The sequence below is a fragment of the Enoplosus armatus genome, chromosome 21, assembly GCF_043641665.1.
Source record: "Enoplosus armatus isolate fEnoArm2 chromosome 21, fEnoArm2.hap1, whole genome shotgun sequence".
Lineage (NCBI taxonomy): Eukaryota > Metazoa > Chordata > Actinopteri > Centrarchiformes > Enoplosidae > Enoplosus > Enoplosus armatus.
The window spans coordinates 7,740,507-7,759,437 of NC_092200.1; the positions used below are offsets into that span (position 1 = coordinate 7,740,507).

The 18,931-nt window shown below is 44.0% G+C and overlaps 1 protein-coding gene across 1 annotated transcript; it reads left to right on the forward strand.

The window, feature by feature from the left end:
• Nucleotides 1-11,208: 11,208 nt before the first annotated feature.
• On the forward strand, nt 11,209-18,593 carry shha (sonic hedgehog signaling molecule a). Its single transcript, XM_070928030.1, has 3 exons — nt 11,209-11,508; nt 15,431-15,692; nt 17,797-18,593. Exons 1-3 carry the CDS (start codon nt 11,209-11,211, stop codon nt 18,474-18,476), a joined length of 1,242 nt encoding a protein of 413 aa, XP_070784131.1. The 3' UTR covers nt 18,477-18,593.
• Nucleotides 18,594-18,931: the final 338 nt, after the last annotated feature.

Consider the following 18,931-nt stretch of genomic DNA (forward strand, 5'->3'; position numbering starts at 1 on the left):
GACAAACACACTGACAGGGACAAGACCAGTGGACAAGCTGAATACAAATCAGTTGTTCCTCCTTTTATGCAGGTCTTGTAATTGTTCTCATGAATTTTGGATATTTTTTTCCTTCAGCAGATTTACATAAACTAGATTAAAAAAAGGAATCACTGAGCTTAAAACAGTGTTAAAACACAATTAAAACCTCCCTCAAGTCTAAGTCTTATTGCCTGTTTGGACAACAACCCTTCTCTCTGTCTCTGACTTTCTGTATTTGAAGAAAAAGCATTCAGGGCAGTAAATTCAACACATTTTTGAGCACCGAGCTCCAGTCTTTTCGGCAGCTTACGCCACAATGTAGCGAGTGGGTGAGTTTTTACACACTGCCCTGTCAGTTTTCAGGGAGCTACGCAAGCGGAGGATGTGGTGAAGTCTCACACTGGCCCCGACCTTCCCAAAAACTCCAGCGGTTGGACACCGGCCTCTGATAGTTTGGTGAGATTATAGAGGAACATAAGAGGGGCTAAACTGGACAAAAACACTTGAAAAGAAGCGAAAACAGCCACGTAGATACTGAAAAATATCCTATAATATGACCATAATGTGGAATTTTCTTATGAGAAATGGCTTGAGGTGACGTTATTCGAGAAACAAAAGAGGTGGGAAAACACCTTTTGTGCAAGAACAGAGCATAAACATCAATTTGAGCAGCACTAAACAATAATCAATCTGTGCTACTATTAAATAATAAGAGCCTTGAGCGAGATAATCTCTGTGAGATTGGCTGCACTGCGAAGTGTTGCCATCATCCCGACTCTGAGCGAGTCCGTTTCCTGTGCTTTTGATCTGCAGATAGAACACGTCTTCACAAAGCTGGGAGATAATGTACGATATAATATTATGTTCATATGTACACGGTACTAAAACAGCCTTCAGTACACTCCTCAAACACCTGCACAGTCTCCTCTGTGATCCCCTCACCTGTGATCTAAGCCTTTTATAAACCTCTCCACCCTGCAGTAGCACAGCCGAAAAAACTTTCAACCCGTAAACTCCTCCCCTCTGCTCCTGACGGGGCAGCCGTTCTCTGAGGCAGTAAAGATAAAGGATGAGGAGTTTCCCACCTGCAGACAGGAAGTGGGGAGAGGTTCACTTACAAGCAGGGTTTCCAGACACAGGCTTGATTGTACTTTCACCTCTTAGACCTTATCCTGTCCAATTTAGAGTATAAACCATCATCCAGGACAACTGTTGGGTTAACGATAAAGTCTGACCTTCTCGGTTAAGACAAAGAAATATGATGTTTGGGACTTGTTCGGACATGCCCATGCAGCCCCTTCTTCCCCGCATATCCCACCTAAAGCAATGTTCCAGTTTCTTGTTTGTATTGTTGAAATGTATTTAGCTCTTGGGGTTTTATTTGCAGTGGCAGGACGGGATTAGTCCCAGCTTACCAAGCTGTTCACAGACGCATCGAGAGAAAGAGAAGCAGTCAGCTCTTTAGACTGTGTGAACTCTGGTGGAGCATGAAAGAATGTAACCGGCTTCAATTTGTACACATGTGAGGGGACAAATAGGGAGAACGATGACAATGGTACTGCAACTTAAAGCTGCACTAACCAATATTTTTTATGTTAACAATGAATCAAATGGCTACATTTAATGTGAAAGGGATCACTTGTAGTTAGAATTATCACCTGACTCTGCTTTTCCCCTCAGCTATTTGGAGTCTTTCAGCTCATTGTTTTGGTGTTTTGGTTCACTCTCACCAGCCTCGTTTCAAACTGCAACAGGCAGCTGTTTTCAGTGAAGAAGCTCTGATAAACCCACTGTATGATACCTGTCCCGCAACAAATAGCAGACACACAAAGTTAGCGACTAGCTGGTAAACATAGTGTAGCATTTAGCAGCTAAAGAGCCAGATATTTCCACAGGTGTTGGTGGAGACCAAAACAGATATAAAAGAAGAATGAGCATTAAGTGGCCAGAAACATGGCTCCAAATAGATGCTAATGGTGCTCAGCTGGAGGTGTCAATAGGCTACAGTTTGCTAACATGTTCATCATATCAACTTCATGAAACAATATTATGCCAATATTGTGTTTACAGGTTGTTGCCCTGCCCGCAAATGGCCATAAAATCCATTAATGTAGGTTTAAAAAACTCAACCCAATGGATAAAACACTAGTAAATGAAGAAAAGAAAACTGACCTCTTTGACAAAAAATATGTCACGTTTAGAAAATGTTGGCTACAAGTAATATGCAAGCAAACTGAGAAACGCATTCACTAATGTAACCTGGCACACAGAAATGCACTGCAAAAGAGAAAACACAAGCAAATGTAGAAATGTGGGGAGTCGTACACAACACAACAAAAGGTTTGATTTACGCAACTCACCTTGAATCACCCTGCCAGACGCAACGTCCTCTCGTTGGCTGGTGATGAGAGTAACTGTCTGGTCCACAAATTGTGACACAGTCCAAAACAACACATCAAACAATTCACCATCGTTTCAGCGTGGGATAACTCAACATGTCCTGGCATCTCCCGGGTATGTCACATCAACGGCTAAATACAAGTCAGACCCATGATGACCCTCCAACGTCTTCAAACACACGCCCTAATATACCAAACTAAAACCATAACAATATATTACTATGTTGCTCAACACAATGAGAGACAGACTTATTTCCCCTTTTATGATGTTATTATAAGCCGTGTCATAAGAGGTATGAGTCTGTCTGGTAATTAGACACAACCAAGAGTGATGCCAGAAGTTTGTTATGATTTCTGCATCTATCTATCTACTATCTATCTATTGTCTAATTTTATTGTCTGTCTGTCAGTTGAATCTGTCTGTTACAGATCAGACATCAAAGAAGCTTTAATGCAGGTCAGTGTCCCACATTTTCTCCCAGAGGACACAAACAGAAGCCTCGGCCACGTAAGATAATTAACCCAGAGCCCGCACATCCACGCCGGCTAAACAAATCATAAAAATAGGTATGAGAGGTCAGCGGCCGATTGTTTGGCAGCTTTTTATGAAGCTGCCATAAAGGGATTTGGTCCTACCTTCATTTATTTGAAGTTTTTCAGGGAGTTTCTGCTTGTTAAATAAAAATGAATGAAGATGTCTCGAGGTGGAGTTTTGTCATTCAGGGTGTCAGTGGAGGAAGAGGTGTGAGAGGCAGGGGTCATCAGCAAGGTGCGAGCTAGAGGTGCAGTGCAGTCTGGGTGCTAATCAGACTCGTCCTCCGGAGCAGCGTTTGACATTTCCCATCAACACCGCCTCCCCGGCTCGCTCTCTCTCCTCACCTGGGCTCTCTCAGATGCTTAGCTCCCCAACCAGACTGTCTTCCATACGCTGTTGACACAGGCAGGCTGCTCCGTCAGTCACTCGCCTCATTAACTCCTGTTGGGCTGTTATTCCCTCTGCTATAGTCGTACATGCACACTCACATACATCCACTGAGTCAAAGTTTCCCACTCGGAGGCAGTCGAGTGTTTGTCAGTTTGCACATTTTGACATGTTTTGACGTTTTGCTGCTTGTGTGAATTACAACAGCTGCAGGATTCACTTTCTGTCTGTTGCCCTCTGATCAGATGAATTGATTTTGGAGTGCGCTGACAGGATAAGTGTGTACTTTTTTTCCTTGTCTGTTAGGATTAAAGCTCAATAGATACATCACATTTTCACTCTCACATAGATAAGGAACTGTACAAAGATTATTTGGGGGGAGGGCAGTTCAAAGAAGGGGGAAGGTTATCTCCTTTTTGTTTTTGCTAAAGGGAGAGTAGTCTCAGTCAGGGAACTTTATGTCTAAAGGGAGCACATCATTTGTCACTATTTTTCATCAGCGTTATTCTGCATGCAAAATAAAAACATGTTAAAAATGTAAATGTGTGACACTGATGTGAAAATTAATACGACCATACCTCTGTAGCTGCACCTCATCTCTGCTTGAGGACTCAAGACTACATTGTCGCTGGTTGTGTTGTATTGTGGGTAATGTAGGCACCAGGTTTTGACGAGGACGGAGAATGTGCGGAATTAAAAAAGACGTTGTCCACTGTGAGTCCAACAGTGTCATAGGACTGCAACGCTGAATCGGTGCTCTTTTAAGGTTTAAAGTGAACTGCAAAATGAACTGTACCGTTTCAAAAGTGTTTGATATTTGATATGGTGTGCAATCTGTCTCTTAACCAAGGGGAGGGTCCAAAGAAATTATTAATAACGTGATGCTCAGCGCCCCCTCCCCACCCTAGTCATTTTTGTGCAGCCCCTAACTGAACCCTGGGAAGTAGTTTGTTCAGACTAAGTTGATTTTGTTCTTGATATTAATCAGCCAACCCAGGTGCATTTATAGTAAACCATTTGATTTGAGCAGCTGGAAGTGAATAATCTACACATTTAAATAAATCAACAAATACAATATGTATGCCAAAGGAAAATATTTGTATGACTGGGTCTCTCATCGCTATCAATCCACACACAGAGCACTGATCATTACGCAGACCGCAGCATTCGACACAAAATGAATTGCTGCTGTCACTTTGAAACGCCATCAAACATCCAGCTGACAAAGATCGGTGTCCATCCAAAGCCACAACTCATAACTGGATCTGAGGCAGTGTCACTTTTGTTCAGCTTCCTTGTTCCTTCCAGGCAATAACTTTGATCAGTGGCAGCAATTTCCTGGATTGGTTAAGTTTGACTGAACGCAGCAGAGTGGGAAGGATATAAGTTGCCATGGAAATGATCGCTATCAACTTTGATTTAACGCAAACTGTGACACCGCAGAGCACGCCAGCACTTCCTCTTTTTGATAAATGGGGATGTCTGCAGCAAATCAACTTGAAACTGGTTTAAATTAAAGGGGAAAATGTAATGCAAGAGAATAGGATATGACGATTAGTGATGCAAAATAAAATTATCCTTAGTGAGTGATGGATGATCTACAGTGTACTTAACCAGCTGATCTAACAAATAAACAGTTCGCTGACAGACACAATGTTTTGCAGATATGATTAAGGCAGATGAGAAAGAGCTGATTGAGGAGAGGAATGCCTGAGCAGCATGTTAGCATATCATAATTGACACAGGTGGTTACTGTGGTTGGGATGGGTAGTGTAGAAGCCTGCTAACGGGGTGTGATTAAGTTTTCCAGCTGTTTGTTGTGTTCCTGCACCTCATTTTAGTCAGAGGGGAATTATAACCTCCATTTTCCGCGGCCCGGGGTGAAATGGCACACACTCAAAAAACTCAGGGCTCATTAGAGAGATAGAATCAGTGTCCTTACTTAATGAAAATGAATGCTGAAGAGATCGTGTTGAAGCAGATTGCTCGTCGGTGTATTTACATAGCCGATTCTCTCACACCGCTGTGATTACGTTGGTACATCAGTAAGTTGTTGACTGTTTCAGAACTTTATGTCTTTGATTCACCGGCGGTGTTTTGATTGAATCTGTTTCCTGTAACCTTGTTGAGAAACATATTTTTCTGAGTGGTACTTAACAGACACACTAAATATTAAGGCATCTGAGTTCATATTCAGTCTTTCATTCCACCATTAGGGTGAGATCATTTAGTTCCTGTCACATAGGAGTACTACTCGACCTGCGAAAACCATAATGCTTTCCGTGGCTTTGAAAGCAGCTTCTAAAGTCTGAGAAAATAACCCTGATTATGTCAGGGCGCTATAGAGTTGCACTATGGGAAGTGTAGGTTCCAGTGTTTCTGGAGGTGACTCATAGCGAGTACTAACAGTCAGGACATCTCGGCCTCTGCTGCAGGATGCAATTTTGACCATTCTTTCTTTCATCTCTCTCTTGGGAGTCCTACAACGACATACACCTTCAACAAAACACGTGTTTAATCATTTCTCCTCTTTCAGAACAGTTATAGACAAAAGCGAACTAAAGGTGTCAGGAAAATTAACAGAGTATCCCAATTGGTAGTTTTCTTCTCCCTTGTTTTAAGGAAATTAGTTTAAAACTTTTGGGCTCATTTACATTCTTGCCGAGAGTTTGATACCACTCTTACATCTGTACGTTAAATATGAAACTGGAGCTGGGAGACGATTAGCTGAGCTTAGCACAAAGACTGGAAACGGGGGAAACAGCTAGCCTGGCTCTCCTCAAAGGAAACAAAATCCAGCTCCTCGAAAGCTCACTAATTATAACACTTCATATCTGGTTTGTCTAATCTGTACCAAAACTGAGGTGTAAAAATGCCAGGTTCCGGTTTTTAGGGGGGGTTATGAGCCGAACTATTTCTTGGCCTGAAGTAGTGATTTCCTGGAGTCTCCACTGGTTGCCTGGCAACCTCATGGTGACGACAAGACTTTAGACAAAGCCAGAAAGGCTGTATCACCCGGTTTCCTGCTAAGCTAAGCTAACCACATTTAGGCTATAGGTTCATATTTAGCATACAGATATGAGAGTGGTATCAATTTTCTCATGTAACTATAGGCAAGAACACCTGTGTCATACTATTCCTTTAAGACGTAGATTCTTTACAGTGTATCCTCAGAAACCTCCTGTACAGTTATGGATAGTTAACTGAAATCAGCCACATCAAGAGCTATTTTAGAAAAAGGTGAAATAATCTCCCTTTATTTTTAATAAATCAAAGAAACTTCTGGTACTCAACAGACAAAACAACTTGTTTAGATGTGAATTCTTTACAGTGTGTCCTAACAAACTTTCAGTTCAGTTATGTCTCGACATAAACAACCACATCTACATATCAATGAGCCTGAGCCCCTCCCTTCTCCGCCACCGTTGCCTAAGATTGTGATGGTGTTGCACGGCGGCCAGCACTGACTCACCTGGCGGAGTATCACACACGCGCGCACACACACACACACACACACACACACACACACACACACACACCAGCCCCCCGCTCACCACTCACTCAGCTCCTTCCCCTCCCACTGAGTTCACCCTGCACTGCAGTTCAAAGTGGTTTTGCCTGTCTAGCCTTGGCGTTTAATGTTTAAGTATTGGGAGCGGCTGGAGAGTGCAAATAAAATGCCTTTACAGACTCCGGGGCACGCTGAGGGCTGTGATTCCAGATACTGTATTGTGAAATTTCCATTGTGCTTGACAGAGTAGCCTCAGGCCACCCGAATCTGTTCAGCTGAATTTTGACTCTTTGCTTCTTCATAATGCTTGATGCGTGCGGCTTAGATAAACCATTTAGAGGACGATTATTCAAACTTTTATTATGCTGACAAAAGAGTACACATGTTCACAGGATAGACGGCAACGTGTCCGTGCTATAAACTGTTTGTCAAAAGTTCAGAACAGGATAAAGGCTTGAATGAGGACCCCACCTGCAAAAGAAAAACCACAATGAGTTGTGGTAGGGCCGGCTTTCTGTCGGGCTGGAAGAAAGGAAACCCTATTTGCAGCAAAGGAAAACAACACAGAAAGCCTGACACTACTTATATGTTTGTGCGTGATTATTCTGTAGTTCTAATCCGTCTAACAATGTTACAAAACATTCAGACAGGAGGAGGCTTTAAAGCAGTAATTGGGGGGACTTACACTGGTAAAACTCCGCTCAACCACTTCTAGTTCCATCTCGCTCGCGCTTGATCGAGACTGTGGCACAAGAAATCAAACATGGGTGTGGATTTAGTCTGATTCGAAGCATATCTCTTAATTCCCTTGAATGTCAGGGAGCTTTTTAAAGAAAGAGTAGATGTCTCAGACTGCATAGAGGGTTACGTGAGGGGATGTGAGGTCAGTGCGTGTTGGGGGGGGGGGGGGGGGGGGCACAGGTTTTGATGTGACACAGAAGGAGCCAAAAACTGATGACTCATTGGCCGTTTTCACGCCTCACACTGGATTAGCCATCACATGCAATAGGCTTCTTAATGTGAATTGTGTAATGCCCTCAATCCCTGCAGAATTGTTTCATAAAATCAGCCTCAGTTTTGCTGTGTCACCTTCATGTGCAAAAAAAACCAAGGTCAATGTAAATAAAAGGGTAACAGAATGTCACGTAGCAGTACACATGTGGGATTTTGGAAGCTGTTTATTTAGTAAAGGCCTCTGTTTATACTTTGCTTGTGATGTTCAGGTAGCTTTTACAACAGAGAGGTTTACAAAAAACTTGGATAATGTTGTTGTCAGGTGAAAATACGCAGTTTTTGTTTGTTCTAATTTAAACTGCAGGGCTTATAAAATCCTTTCAAACTGATTTGGCAAACCAGAAATGTATATTTGGAAGCTGAAGTGCAGTCTTTAAATTGTCCATAGGTGTGTGAATATATATATTCTTGTCTGCGTGTCAGCCCTATGATAGTCTGGTGGCCTGTCCAGGGTGTTTACTTCCCAGCGTGCATTCACCCTGAACAGGAATAAGCAGGTATTGCAAGTATTTCTTCCTTCTCTTTATGTTTTTGTTTTAAGATGTTTGAGGGTTTTTTTTTTTTTTTGACAGTATCAAGATAAGTTCTCAAACAAAAGTTCAGATACTAAATTGACCTTAGATACTTTGATTAATTGTCTAAACTGTCTGCTGTGATTTCCATCGCCTTTGGTTGCAAACTCCACCCATCTGGCACTGGAGGAGGCCAAAACCAAACAATGAAGTGTAATGTTTGCAAATACTATTTGACCCAGGTCGGGCTGATAGATGGTTGGTTTCCTCTGTGGGAGAAACTCAAGTTCAAATCCAGTCGTGTCACATCAGCACACCTTGCTCTGCTCTTCAGGCTGCATTATTCATCGCAATCTCTGCATTATTCATTTCACTTAGCATCACATTGTGTCACTTGGTTAATTCACAAAGAATCCATAATAAAGTCTCCATAATAATAATAATGATATACTCTCATCCTTTTACAAATGTGGGGACTGAGGCCTCTACGGACTCTCGCTGCCTCACCTCCTCCCATCTCTGTGGTTTTGAGGCGTTTGTGTGGCATGCCAGGTTTTATCTCAGAGCTGTGACACCTGAACCAAGACTCTGACCTGGGGCCAAACAGCGCCTCCGGTGTCCCTCAGGGCACCGCAACTGCTGTCAGCTCTGTGTTTGAACAGTACTTCTGAAACAGAGTAACAGAAACAACTGCTGAAATATGTCTAGTAAAGACATCTTGAGAATCTCTACGATATTTAGCAAAAACAGGGGGAATTCAGTGATATGCAGATTGAAAGCCATCACTGGTAGTAGAATATCTCGGTCTGGGTTACACAGCAGCGTGCCGAGTGCACAAACCATCTTTTGGCCAAGACTTGATGTTCATAGTCTCAGCGAGCTGCAGGTAGTCTCACCTGCCCTGGTTGCGGTGCCACAAGCCTGGCACAGACTGAACCAGACTGGAGGTCAGCCAGAGCGAGGTTTAATGAGACTGAAGCCACACCAAAGGCTGGCATATCTGTCCTCACCTCAGAGCACCTGTGCCACACTGTCGGTGTGATGAGAGCTAAAGTTGCCCCAAAACAGCCCTTCTTCCTGTAATTACTCTAACAGTTGGTTTGTTATCACACAAATAATTTGCCTTCCTGAAACATTTGAGATATCTGTTTTTGTCTGAAGTGATGTGCTTTGAATGCAGATACAGAGGTGTTTTATGTGTGACGGTGCCATGCAGTTTTTAATCAACAACACCAACGTTAAAACATGAATAAATATGTGTGCTGGGCTGGAAAACAACTCAGGAAGGTTGGTGACTGAAATAAAATATATTTTGACACCCAAGCAACTGGAAAATCATAATACAAGGGGAGAATTAATTACAGAGGTGCTGTGGGTTACTGCTTGCCATGAGTGCAAGAACCCCCCCCTCTCCCCTTCTCCTTTAAAGGAGAGAGTCACACTACTATGGCCAGTAAATACAGTGGTTACTAAGGCTTAATCTATCAATGAAGTGGACTTTGGAAAGGAGATATTGTGTAGGAGAGCCTATGGGTGATCCTTGACCCATAACAGATGCAGGCAGAACGTGGTGCATGGTGCTAAATAGGCTGGTTGCAGTAAGAATCGGCCCTGGATGAGGCGGACAGGCCTGGAACACACTCTCTAAAGCCTCATCCATATTGTACTCTAAGTCTAAGCCTCATTGTTAAGGAGTCTACTTCATGATGTGAGTCAGAGTTGTGACAATATGTACTCTAATTAGATCAATATAGGCCTATATATATAGAAAGTGAATCGGATGAAATAATAATTTAAAGAATAAAACGCATACTTTGACGCGTAAAAATGGGGCGCGAAAGGGCGCACGGTGCGTGCAGTGCACGGATATTAGTGCCGGTTTATTTTCAAGTTTTACTAAAGTTTGATAGAGTTTGAATAATGTCAAACCAAAAGGTAAAATCCGTTATGTTTGCTCAGATTTCTTTAGACTTTGAATTATCTAAATGGTGCGAAACGTCTCCAAAGGAATTTCCGTGCGTATATTCACGTTGGCAAGCGGCTGTTTTACAAGGGAAAGTAGGTTAGAGGCAATTTGGAATTTAAATCCACCAGTCTAATCATTTGTACAGTAAGTCAACTCTTCATTATGCTTATTCATTTATTTGGTGGATACGGGGTCACAGCAAAATCATCCAGCACAGGCGTGCGCAGTGCGCCTCCACGAGCAGTTTTATTCTCCTGGGAAATGCATTCTGTGCGGAAAGTTATCCCAGACGCAGTTCAATTACCGCACACGTACTGAAATCACTTCACCCAACTACACTGCTTCAGATCTGAGCCCAGCTCTGTGCAAGTGCTCCCGTCTGTCCTGCCTTTCCTGTGAAATCTGGAAAATGGGAGGGTGAAAAAAGACGGTTTATAATTGATGTTTTCCCATGGAACAGCCCCTCCTCCCCGCAACACAGGCTAACCCTCAGGTGGAAGAAATCTTTTAAGATTTTTTTGTGGGATAACATCAGGAGGGTTTGTCTAGGCGAGCCAATCAAATCCCTCCCCTGCTATAGATCGGTGCTATAATACAAAGCAGTAAAAGCGGTCGCCTCACACAAGCGGCTGCAGCTCGACTAGAGATCCCGTGGCTTTTAATTCCCTCACTACTTTTTTTTTTTAACCCTCCTTCGATGTGCCCCGTTATTACCATTTGTCTGAGGCGTTCATTTCCGCACCTGCCACAGTAGAGACCAGGCGAAGGCGAAGTAGAGGAGGAGACAAGGACATTGCGAGAGCCGGGAGCGGCAGACGGTAGAGATAGCAGCGGCGACTCGTTTGAGATCTTAAAGGACAAAAATGCTGCTCTGGACCAGAATCGTATTGGTCGGTCTCATCTGCTTGTCCTTGGTGTCCTCTGGGATGGGATGCGGACCGGGCAGGGGCTACGGCAGGAGAAGACACCCGAAGAAGCTGACACCTCTTGCGTACAAGCAGTTCATCCCCAATGTGGCGGAGAAGACCCTCGGGGCAAGCGGCAGATACGAAGGCAAGATCACAAGAAACTCCGAGCGATTTAAAGAACTGACTCCCAATTATAACACAGACATCATATTCAAGGATGAGGAGAACACCGGTGCCGACAGGCTAATGACTCAGGTAAGGAGACAGAATAACCCTTTTCCCCTTCTGGCCGTCTCCTAACGCACCATCACTGCGCACTGCAACAACCTCCTTGTCAGACTGATTGCGCACCTTAAGTGAAGTCTGTTTTACCCGCCGCTGAACTCTTCACTCTGAGCCTTTTAACTTCACTGTAAAAGCAGATGCGCTTTATACACCAGCATGGGAGTTTTCAAAGGCTGCAGGCTTGAGGCGAATGTAGAAATCCAGCTGGAGAAGTGATGTGCAGGCGGACAGTCAGGACACTCGGCCTTCATGATTGTGACAGTGTATTTAAAATATTAATGTGCCCCTCTCCTCATATCTATATTTGTATCTTTGTGAGGCTCTGTTTGTTGTTTCACGGGCGCGCATTCGTGTTGCCTTACATTCCGCGAACACATCCAGTATTTGTTGCCTATTTCATCTCAACATTGCAGCTTGTTTTAAGCGCCTTTTCTTTATTCCAGCCATGAATACAGGAGAGCTGGCGATGCGCACCGCTTCAACCAGCCGGGCTTATTCAGGCATGGCGTGGCTCATTCAGACATTTTCTCGCACAGGCTGCTGTAATTTAGCCTTTCGCATGGTGTGCATCAGTGCGTGAAAACAGTGACATTTCTTTGAGAGTGTCCTGAACACTATCAGGACTTCATAAAAGGGTGGGACTCGGTCAATTATAGGAGCAAAGGCGCACAGGGGTGGTGGTGCCTTACTTGCACGGATGATGACATCTTTTTTTTTTTTTTTTTTAAATACTCCATCCTCATGTAGGCAGTTAGTTATCAAAGCTCACAGCTCGTTCTGTGCAGATAAGACGAGGCTCACAATACATCGGAGAGATGTAGCCATGATTTCTCTCCAGGCTGCAGGATGCCGCGTCTCTTCAGCATGACTTTTAGCACTCAGATGCTGGTGAATTATTAAAGGCGCTTGGGTGATATTGGCTCAGTAATAATAAAATGCCGGTGGTGCTGGTGGTGGTGCTGCTGGTGGTGATGAAGCCAGGCGCGCGCCGGAGTCCCTGAACCCGTGCCTCGCACCATGCATGAGCACGAGCTCCGATGAAATATTCACTGTGCGTGCGGTCTCGGCGTCCCTGTCAGCCCCCCCCCCCCTCCGCCTCTGTGATACACCTATAGCTTCTCATACACACAGATCATGAAATTACAGGCGCGTGGGGATGTGATGCCAAAACCGGGGCTCGGGGACCCCCCAAGGATACTCGAGGAGGTCCCAGGGTCTCCGGCAAAAAGGGGAATAGTTTGATTTCACTGTTATTTTATTCATTTGTGAGAATATTGAGTAACACATGTCTGCAGGGCTTTCACTCTGAGTAAAACACCACCTGCTATAAACAGTTGTGTTCACAGGTCTGTATAAAATCATACTAACGAGGTGGGAGTCCTTCAGATAAAATGTGAGTATATGTTGCATCTGTGGCTGCAGTTTGTCTATTTAGGGGCCTTAAATGAACGTGTTTGTGAGCTGCTTTGTGTTTTATAGATTTATAAAAAAGGGTCAGTAAGTTGAGGCTTCTGGTTCATCATCGGGGCGTTTACAGAAAGCACAACAACAGGCTCTAAGTGTGACATGTGCATGAAAGGGCTTTTCAGGCACCCCTCACTGAGCCTGAAACGCAATTTGAACTTATGACCTTTGGTCAGCGGGAGGCCATAGTAAGTTAAAACAGGTGAGATGGTCCTTATCGTACATGACATTGCAAAGCCATCAAATCAGGGTTGCATACCTCCGAAAGAGAGGGACTGCAGCTGTTGTGCAGACTACTCTGCCAGTGGCATAAGCATTATCACATGGGGCTTTACACCGTGCCAACGGTCTTTGCGCTGTTCCACGGCTTTACGCACGAACCTAGTTGGTTTTTACGCACGGAGTTTTACTGTACGCACGAATAGATTGGACTTTCCTTGTTATTTTACGTTAGAAAACAGACGTTGTTATTTATGCTTGAAACAAAGCACACGCCTGCATGTGTGTGTAATAAATGAATGAACAGCCAAGACTGTAATTCAACAAGCTTCTACTCCCTTAACTATTGAGACAGCTCAGTTCAGGAAGTTGCGTTTTCCAGACGTTTCCAGATAGTGTTTGAGATGAACAGGAGCATCACTCTACAAACCACAGCTTCATGTTTAGTCGTTAAATATTCTCCGTCTCTCCTAAAATCAACGCGTTTCCAATGAAGTTCCGTTTGTTTTAAGAATTCTTCCAGGTGCAACTTGTAAAGCAGAATAAGGTGTTTGGTAGATTTTGTGACAAGAAAATGTGAAATCGTGTCATCCACGCTGGCGAATGTTACTCGATAGAAAAGCTCCAACCAGATTAAAGGGCTTTTAAAGGTGGATTGTTTTCTGTTCGGAGCCTGCAGTCTCTGCCCGCAGTGCAAACGCGTCGGGAAAGAGATGAGCTGGCGGCTTGTTTGCACTGACAGGTAGCTGATAAGTGTTTCCTCTAACCAAATCATTTGTGAAAAGATTAAGAGGGAGGCTGTTGAACAACTTTACCCCGAGCACAAAGCGCCGGTCTAGGGCGCCCTGCTGGGCTTCACGGTGGCTGAGCAGAATTTGGCTTGATTTGCGGCACACGACCTAATGAATTAATAAATAGGTTAAGCTTTACGGCTCTTGACTCCGACAGTCCCACTCAGAATGTGGGAGGCTTTTTTTTTTTTAGGGCCGGTTTCTTATTCAACACATTCTACAAGTGTGATATCCTCATAAAACACCCACTGATATATGTGGAACCCCCTTTTCCCCCCTTGTTTTGTTTTGGGGTTTATGTGAACATTCTTGCTTTAGGACACACAAGCTGTCCATGAGGGAAAAGGGACAGTGGGTCACGCATATAGACGCTTCTCTGTGCGCCCTGGATATTTCACAAGTCTGTCAGTCAGCAGCCGAAACACCTCCACTTAAGAAGGCATGTCACGTCTCCCAAGACTTTGCAGGAGAGGAATAATGAAAGTTTCCCTCTGCGGTTGGACTGAAAAGACTCTTTGTGATGTTTTATTTGACATATTGGTTGAGTGTCGAGAATAGTTGTCTTGGAGAAGGCCAAGCATCCTCATTGAGAGCGCAGAAAAGGTTGGGGTGCGACGATTTATTTATAGGACGAACTCCAGATATTTTAAGGCAGCAGCTGCTCCTGAAGATCATCTTCATATCATCTGCATATCAATTATTGATTTAAAGAAAACAGACAAGTTGCAACCAACAAAAGGACTCGCTCATTCCGTGGCCTAATACAAACTCATGAATTTATAATGTATGCATGTTGTGTTCAAAGCAACACTTTTTGGTAGGAAGGGATGCTGCTCGCACCTCTCCAAGACCAAAGACCCATATGTTATAGGCCAGTGAAGCGAATGCGGTGCCTTATCAATATTTCATCAGCAGCTTTCTTATCCGAGATGTGCCCTCTGACGCTGCTGCTCACACTGACAAATGTAAGCTCGCATTCAGGATCAGAGATGCAGCTCGGTCCCAGTGTTTCACCTCAGCTGGGGGGGAACCAGGGGGCGTCAGGTGGGGATGGAGAGGTGTGGGCGAGGCCTCAGTGAGTCCGAATTTCTAATCGTTATCACTATAATGGACAGCAGATATCAGGCAAACATAGCAGATATGTATCGGGAAGCGCTATTTCTGTGGGGGGGGGGTCATGCATGTGTGGCGCATGCGGTCTACTGCTTTATTTGTCAGACCAAAAGATGTCATATTGTTTTTGTACATTTTGAGCACCTGCAACTCTTTGCAACATAGATTGTGTCAATGTATGAAAGGCTTTGGTGGCAAATGCTGTTCTGGAGTCAGACCTTTCCACATTTTACGCACCTGGGCAGTTTATATCTGCGAGCTGTGACACAACAGGTGACTAACCGGCACCCTTCTCCTTCCCGCAGAGGTGTAAAGACAAGCTGAACTCTCTGGCCATCTCGGTGATGAATCAGTGGCCCGGGGTGAAGCTGCGGGTCACCGAGGGCTGGGACGAAGACGGACACCACTTCGAGGAGTCGCTCCACTACGAGGGCAGGGCCGTGGACATCACCACCTCGGACAGAGACAAGAGCAAATACGGCACTCTGTCCAGGCTCGCGGTGGAAGCCGGATTCGACTGGGTCTATTATGAATCCAAAGCCCACATCCACTGCTCTGTGAAAGCAGGTATGACTGCAAGATGAGAGGAAATCTACCTCATTGTACCCCAGAGAAAGTCTGCCATGCGCACTGTGATGGCTGGGCTGTAGGAGAAAATAACCAGATCTGTCACCATTTCCCGTCAGGTGCGATTGCAATCATCTAAAAGAGCAGGTGCAGCTCTGGGAAGCTGCAGTCCTGCTTTTGCGTTTCTCACCGTTGAGCCTTGACAAAAGGAACATTTCTGTTACTCGGTGACAGACAATAAAGTTATCTCTCTGTAGAAAAGTTTCTGCAGAGTTTCTGCAGCTGTTTATAAGGGAAAAGGAAACTAGATCAGGTGTAATGAAGTTGTCAAGACCCCAAAGAGAAAGAAACGAAAGCGAAGTGTCCAAAAAAACTTGATTTCAGTGATCAATCAACATTTATAGGCTCCAGGAAACTAAGCATGACAGTAGAAATACAATAAAATGTGTCTTAATGTATGTCGATTCGTTTATATACTATAAAAGGCATGATCATCATTTAGTTAATGATTAACTAACAAGAACGTGCACTCAATAGTTATCCGATGAGGTAATGAGTGCAGAGTTTTATCCATTCAGCTTGACAAGATGTTTGTATTATGAAATCTATTTCCATGAATGATGTATGGGGCACATCCCAGCCTGTGGCGTTATGAGCACTTCCCATGCAGCTTATTTCTTGATCTTACATCGCCCCACACTGTCTCCTGGTGGGAACCACGACCATAATCTAACGAGGCTCCTCGGTGTGACCTAGAAAAAAGCAAATCGTTTTGTTCTCTTGATTTTTTTTTTTTTGCACACCAGCGGAAGCCAAAATAAAACGCTGGAAGAAGTTAGGACGTTTTTTTTTTTAAAGGTAATTAGTTGATATTTTGGGTTTGATCATGTGACGGAAAAACGAGAAAACTACACAATTTTCTTTCGGATTTTATTCATCTCAGTGTTTCGTGTTAAACAACCTTCATTTTGGTTAAAATAACCTTCCAGGCTTTCACTAAGCTACAGGACACCTATGGCGCTTAGAAAATATTCCTTCACACTGATTGATGAACCATGGCTCTTTTTCTCAGCTCAGACTTTATTGATAAATCCCTTACTTATTATTCAGCACACACGTTTTGAGATCACAGTATGGGCCAGGCCGACGTGTCATTAGGGGTCATGCGACTTTACCAAAAGGATTTGGCCGAACAATGTTGAATTGGTTGGGGTAAATCTGGTTTTCAGTTGTCACCTTATTTCATGCTCGGGAATCTTAAAAGAAGATTAAAAGCCCCCAGATTCTGAGTAGGAAACCCCCTTTTCTGTGAGCAGGACAGTGTGATCCTAGAGACTGGTATGTGAAGAGCTCCACCAAGGCCAAAATTATTGTCATCAAGACTGACAACAAAGCAGGGAGAGGTGGTAGAAAGAGGGGACATTGATGTTGCACAACAGAAAGCATTTAAGAGTCCGGGCCCTCATTTAAATTCAAATCTACAACTCGAGAGGCTTGGAAAAGTGGCTCCGCTGGGTAAATAGTAGTTGTGAGTCGCCTATTTGTGTGAATTGTCACATAGAGGTTTCTGCACCTGAGTAAATATGGGAAGAGTAGCTGGGAAAGGCGTAAGTGTTCTTTACCGAGAGTAGCTCGATCCACAAGCTGATTTAGAATAACAATGCCTGCTCTTTATTGGGTTTTTTAATTAAGAATAGATGAGCCAAGGCTTTCAGTTTTCTCGTCTCAGACAACGTGGGCCAAGCCAATACGCATTTGGCATGGAGGAGCAGACAGGCATCATTATGCAAAATGCATATGGCCCACCATGATGTGTGTAGGCAAGAAAAACACAAATACGAGCTAAAAAAGGAAGGTTGTTGAATGGGCTTCTGAATGGGGCGGTGGTGCTGGACTGTAATGGCTCAAAGCACCTGTGGTTTATTTATTTTAAGTCCTAAAAGTTTTAAAGGCTTTAAATAGCGCTGCTTTTGGGACATTTTATGTGTCTTTCATGTGTTTTTAAAATCATTTTGCAGTGTTATTCTACCATGGTGGAAAACATTTTCTGATGGTGTGAAACCCGCACGTTGTATTTAAACAACTTAATCTTTTATTTTAACAGAAAACTCAGTGGCAGCAAAGTCCGGCGGCTGCTTCCCAGGCTCCTCCACCGTCACCCTGCAGGATGGCACCAAGAAGGCGGTCAAAGACCTCCAGACCGGCGACAGGGTCCTGGCAGCGGATGCCGATGGAAACCCGATTTACACCGACTTCATCATGTTCATAGACCAAGACTCGACGACCAGGAGGCTCTTCTACGTGATAGAGACCGACTTGGGCCAGAAAATCACCCTCACAGCCGCGCACCTCCTCTTCGTCGGCCACAACACCACGGAAGAGGAGCGGATGTCGGCAATCTTCGCCAGCCAAGTCCAGTCGGGACAAAAGGTGTTCGTGTTTGACTCCGAGCGAAGTCGACTCGAGGCCGTGACCGTAAAACGGATTTACACGCAAGAGCACGAGGGCTCCTTTGCGCCGGTGACCGTGCAGGGGACCGTCGTGGTGGACCAGGTCCTTGCGTCCTGTTACGCAGTGATAGAAGACCACGACCTGGCGCACTGGGCCCTGGCACCTGTCAGGCTCGCCCACTGGGTGTCCTCGTTGCTTTTCAGTTCCCAGCCTCAAGTCAGTGCACAGAAGGACGGAGTGCACTGGTACTCCAAGATCCTTTATCAATTAGGAACATGGCTCTTGGACAGCCACTCGATCCATCCACTTGGGATGTCAGTATACCCGAGTTGAAACCTCTACTACAGGAGCAGAATGAGACTTACATGTAGGACACACGAACTATTCAGTAGATTAAAAAATAAAATAATAATAATAATTAAAAAACGAACGAACAAACAAACAAGACAAAGCCCCCAGCGGAGTTGGGATATTTATTTCAGTGACTTTTCCATGTGTCCCCCTTTCAAAGAATGAATGGAGCCTTAAAAAGTTTCTCTTTGAATAATTTATTCTCATGTGAACTCGCTGCTGTCACACAAATGGATTCTGAAACGGTGTGAGCAGCAAATTGTGCATAATCTATTTTTGTATATCTCAAATGCAAAAACAAAAAAAAAACAAAAAAAAATGAAAGAAAAAACGAAGAAAAAAACGAAAAAGACAAAATATCGCAAAGAGAAAGAAGACAATGTAGAAAGGAGCTAACTTTGACAGGTTGTAATGTTCATATGTGCATATATGTGCAA

Bases quoted from the DNA above. Each gene is read 5' to 3' on its own strand.
- shha (XM_070928030.1), top strand. From the start codon at position 11,209: ATGCTGCTCTGGACCAGAATCGTATTGGTCGGTCTCATCTGCTTGTCC. The intron at 11,509-15,430 runs GTAAGGAGACAG...TCCTTCCCGCAG, and splicing joins CCGACAGGCTAATGACTCAG to AGGTGTAAAGACAAGCTGAA. The intron at 15,693-17,796 runs GTATGACTGCAA...TTATTTTAACAG, and splicing joins CCACTGCTCTGTGAAAGCAG to AAAACTCAGTGGCAGCAAAG.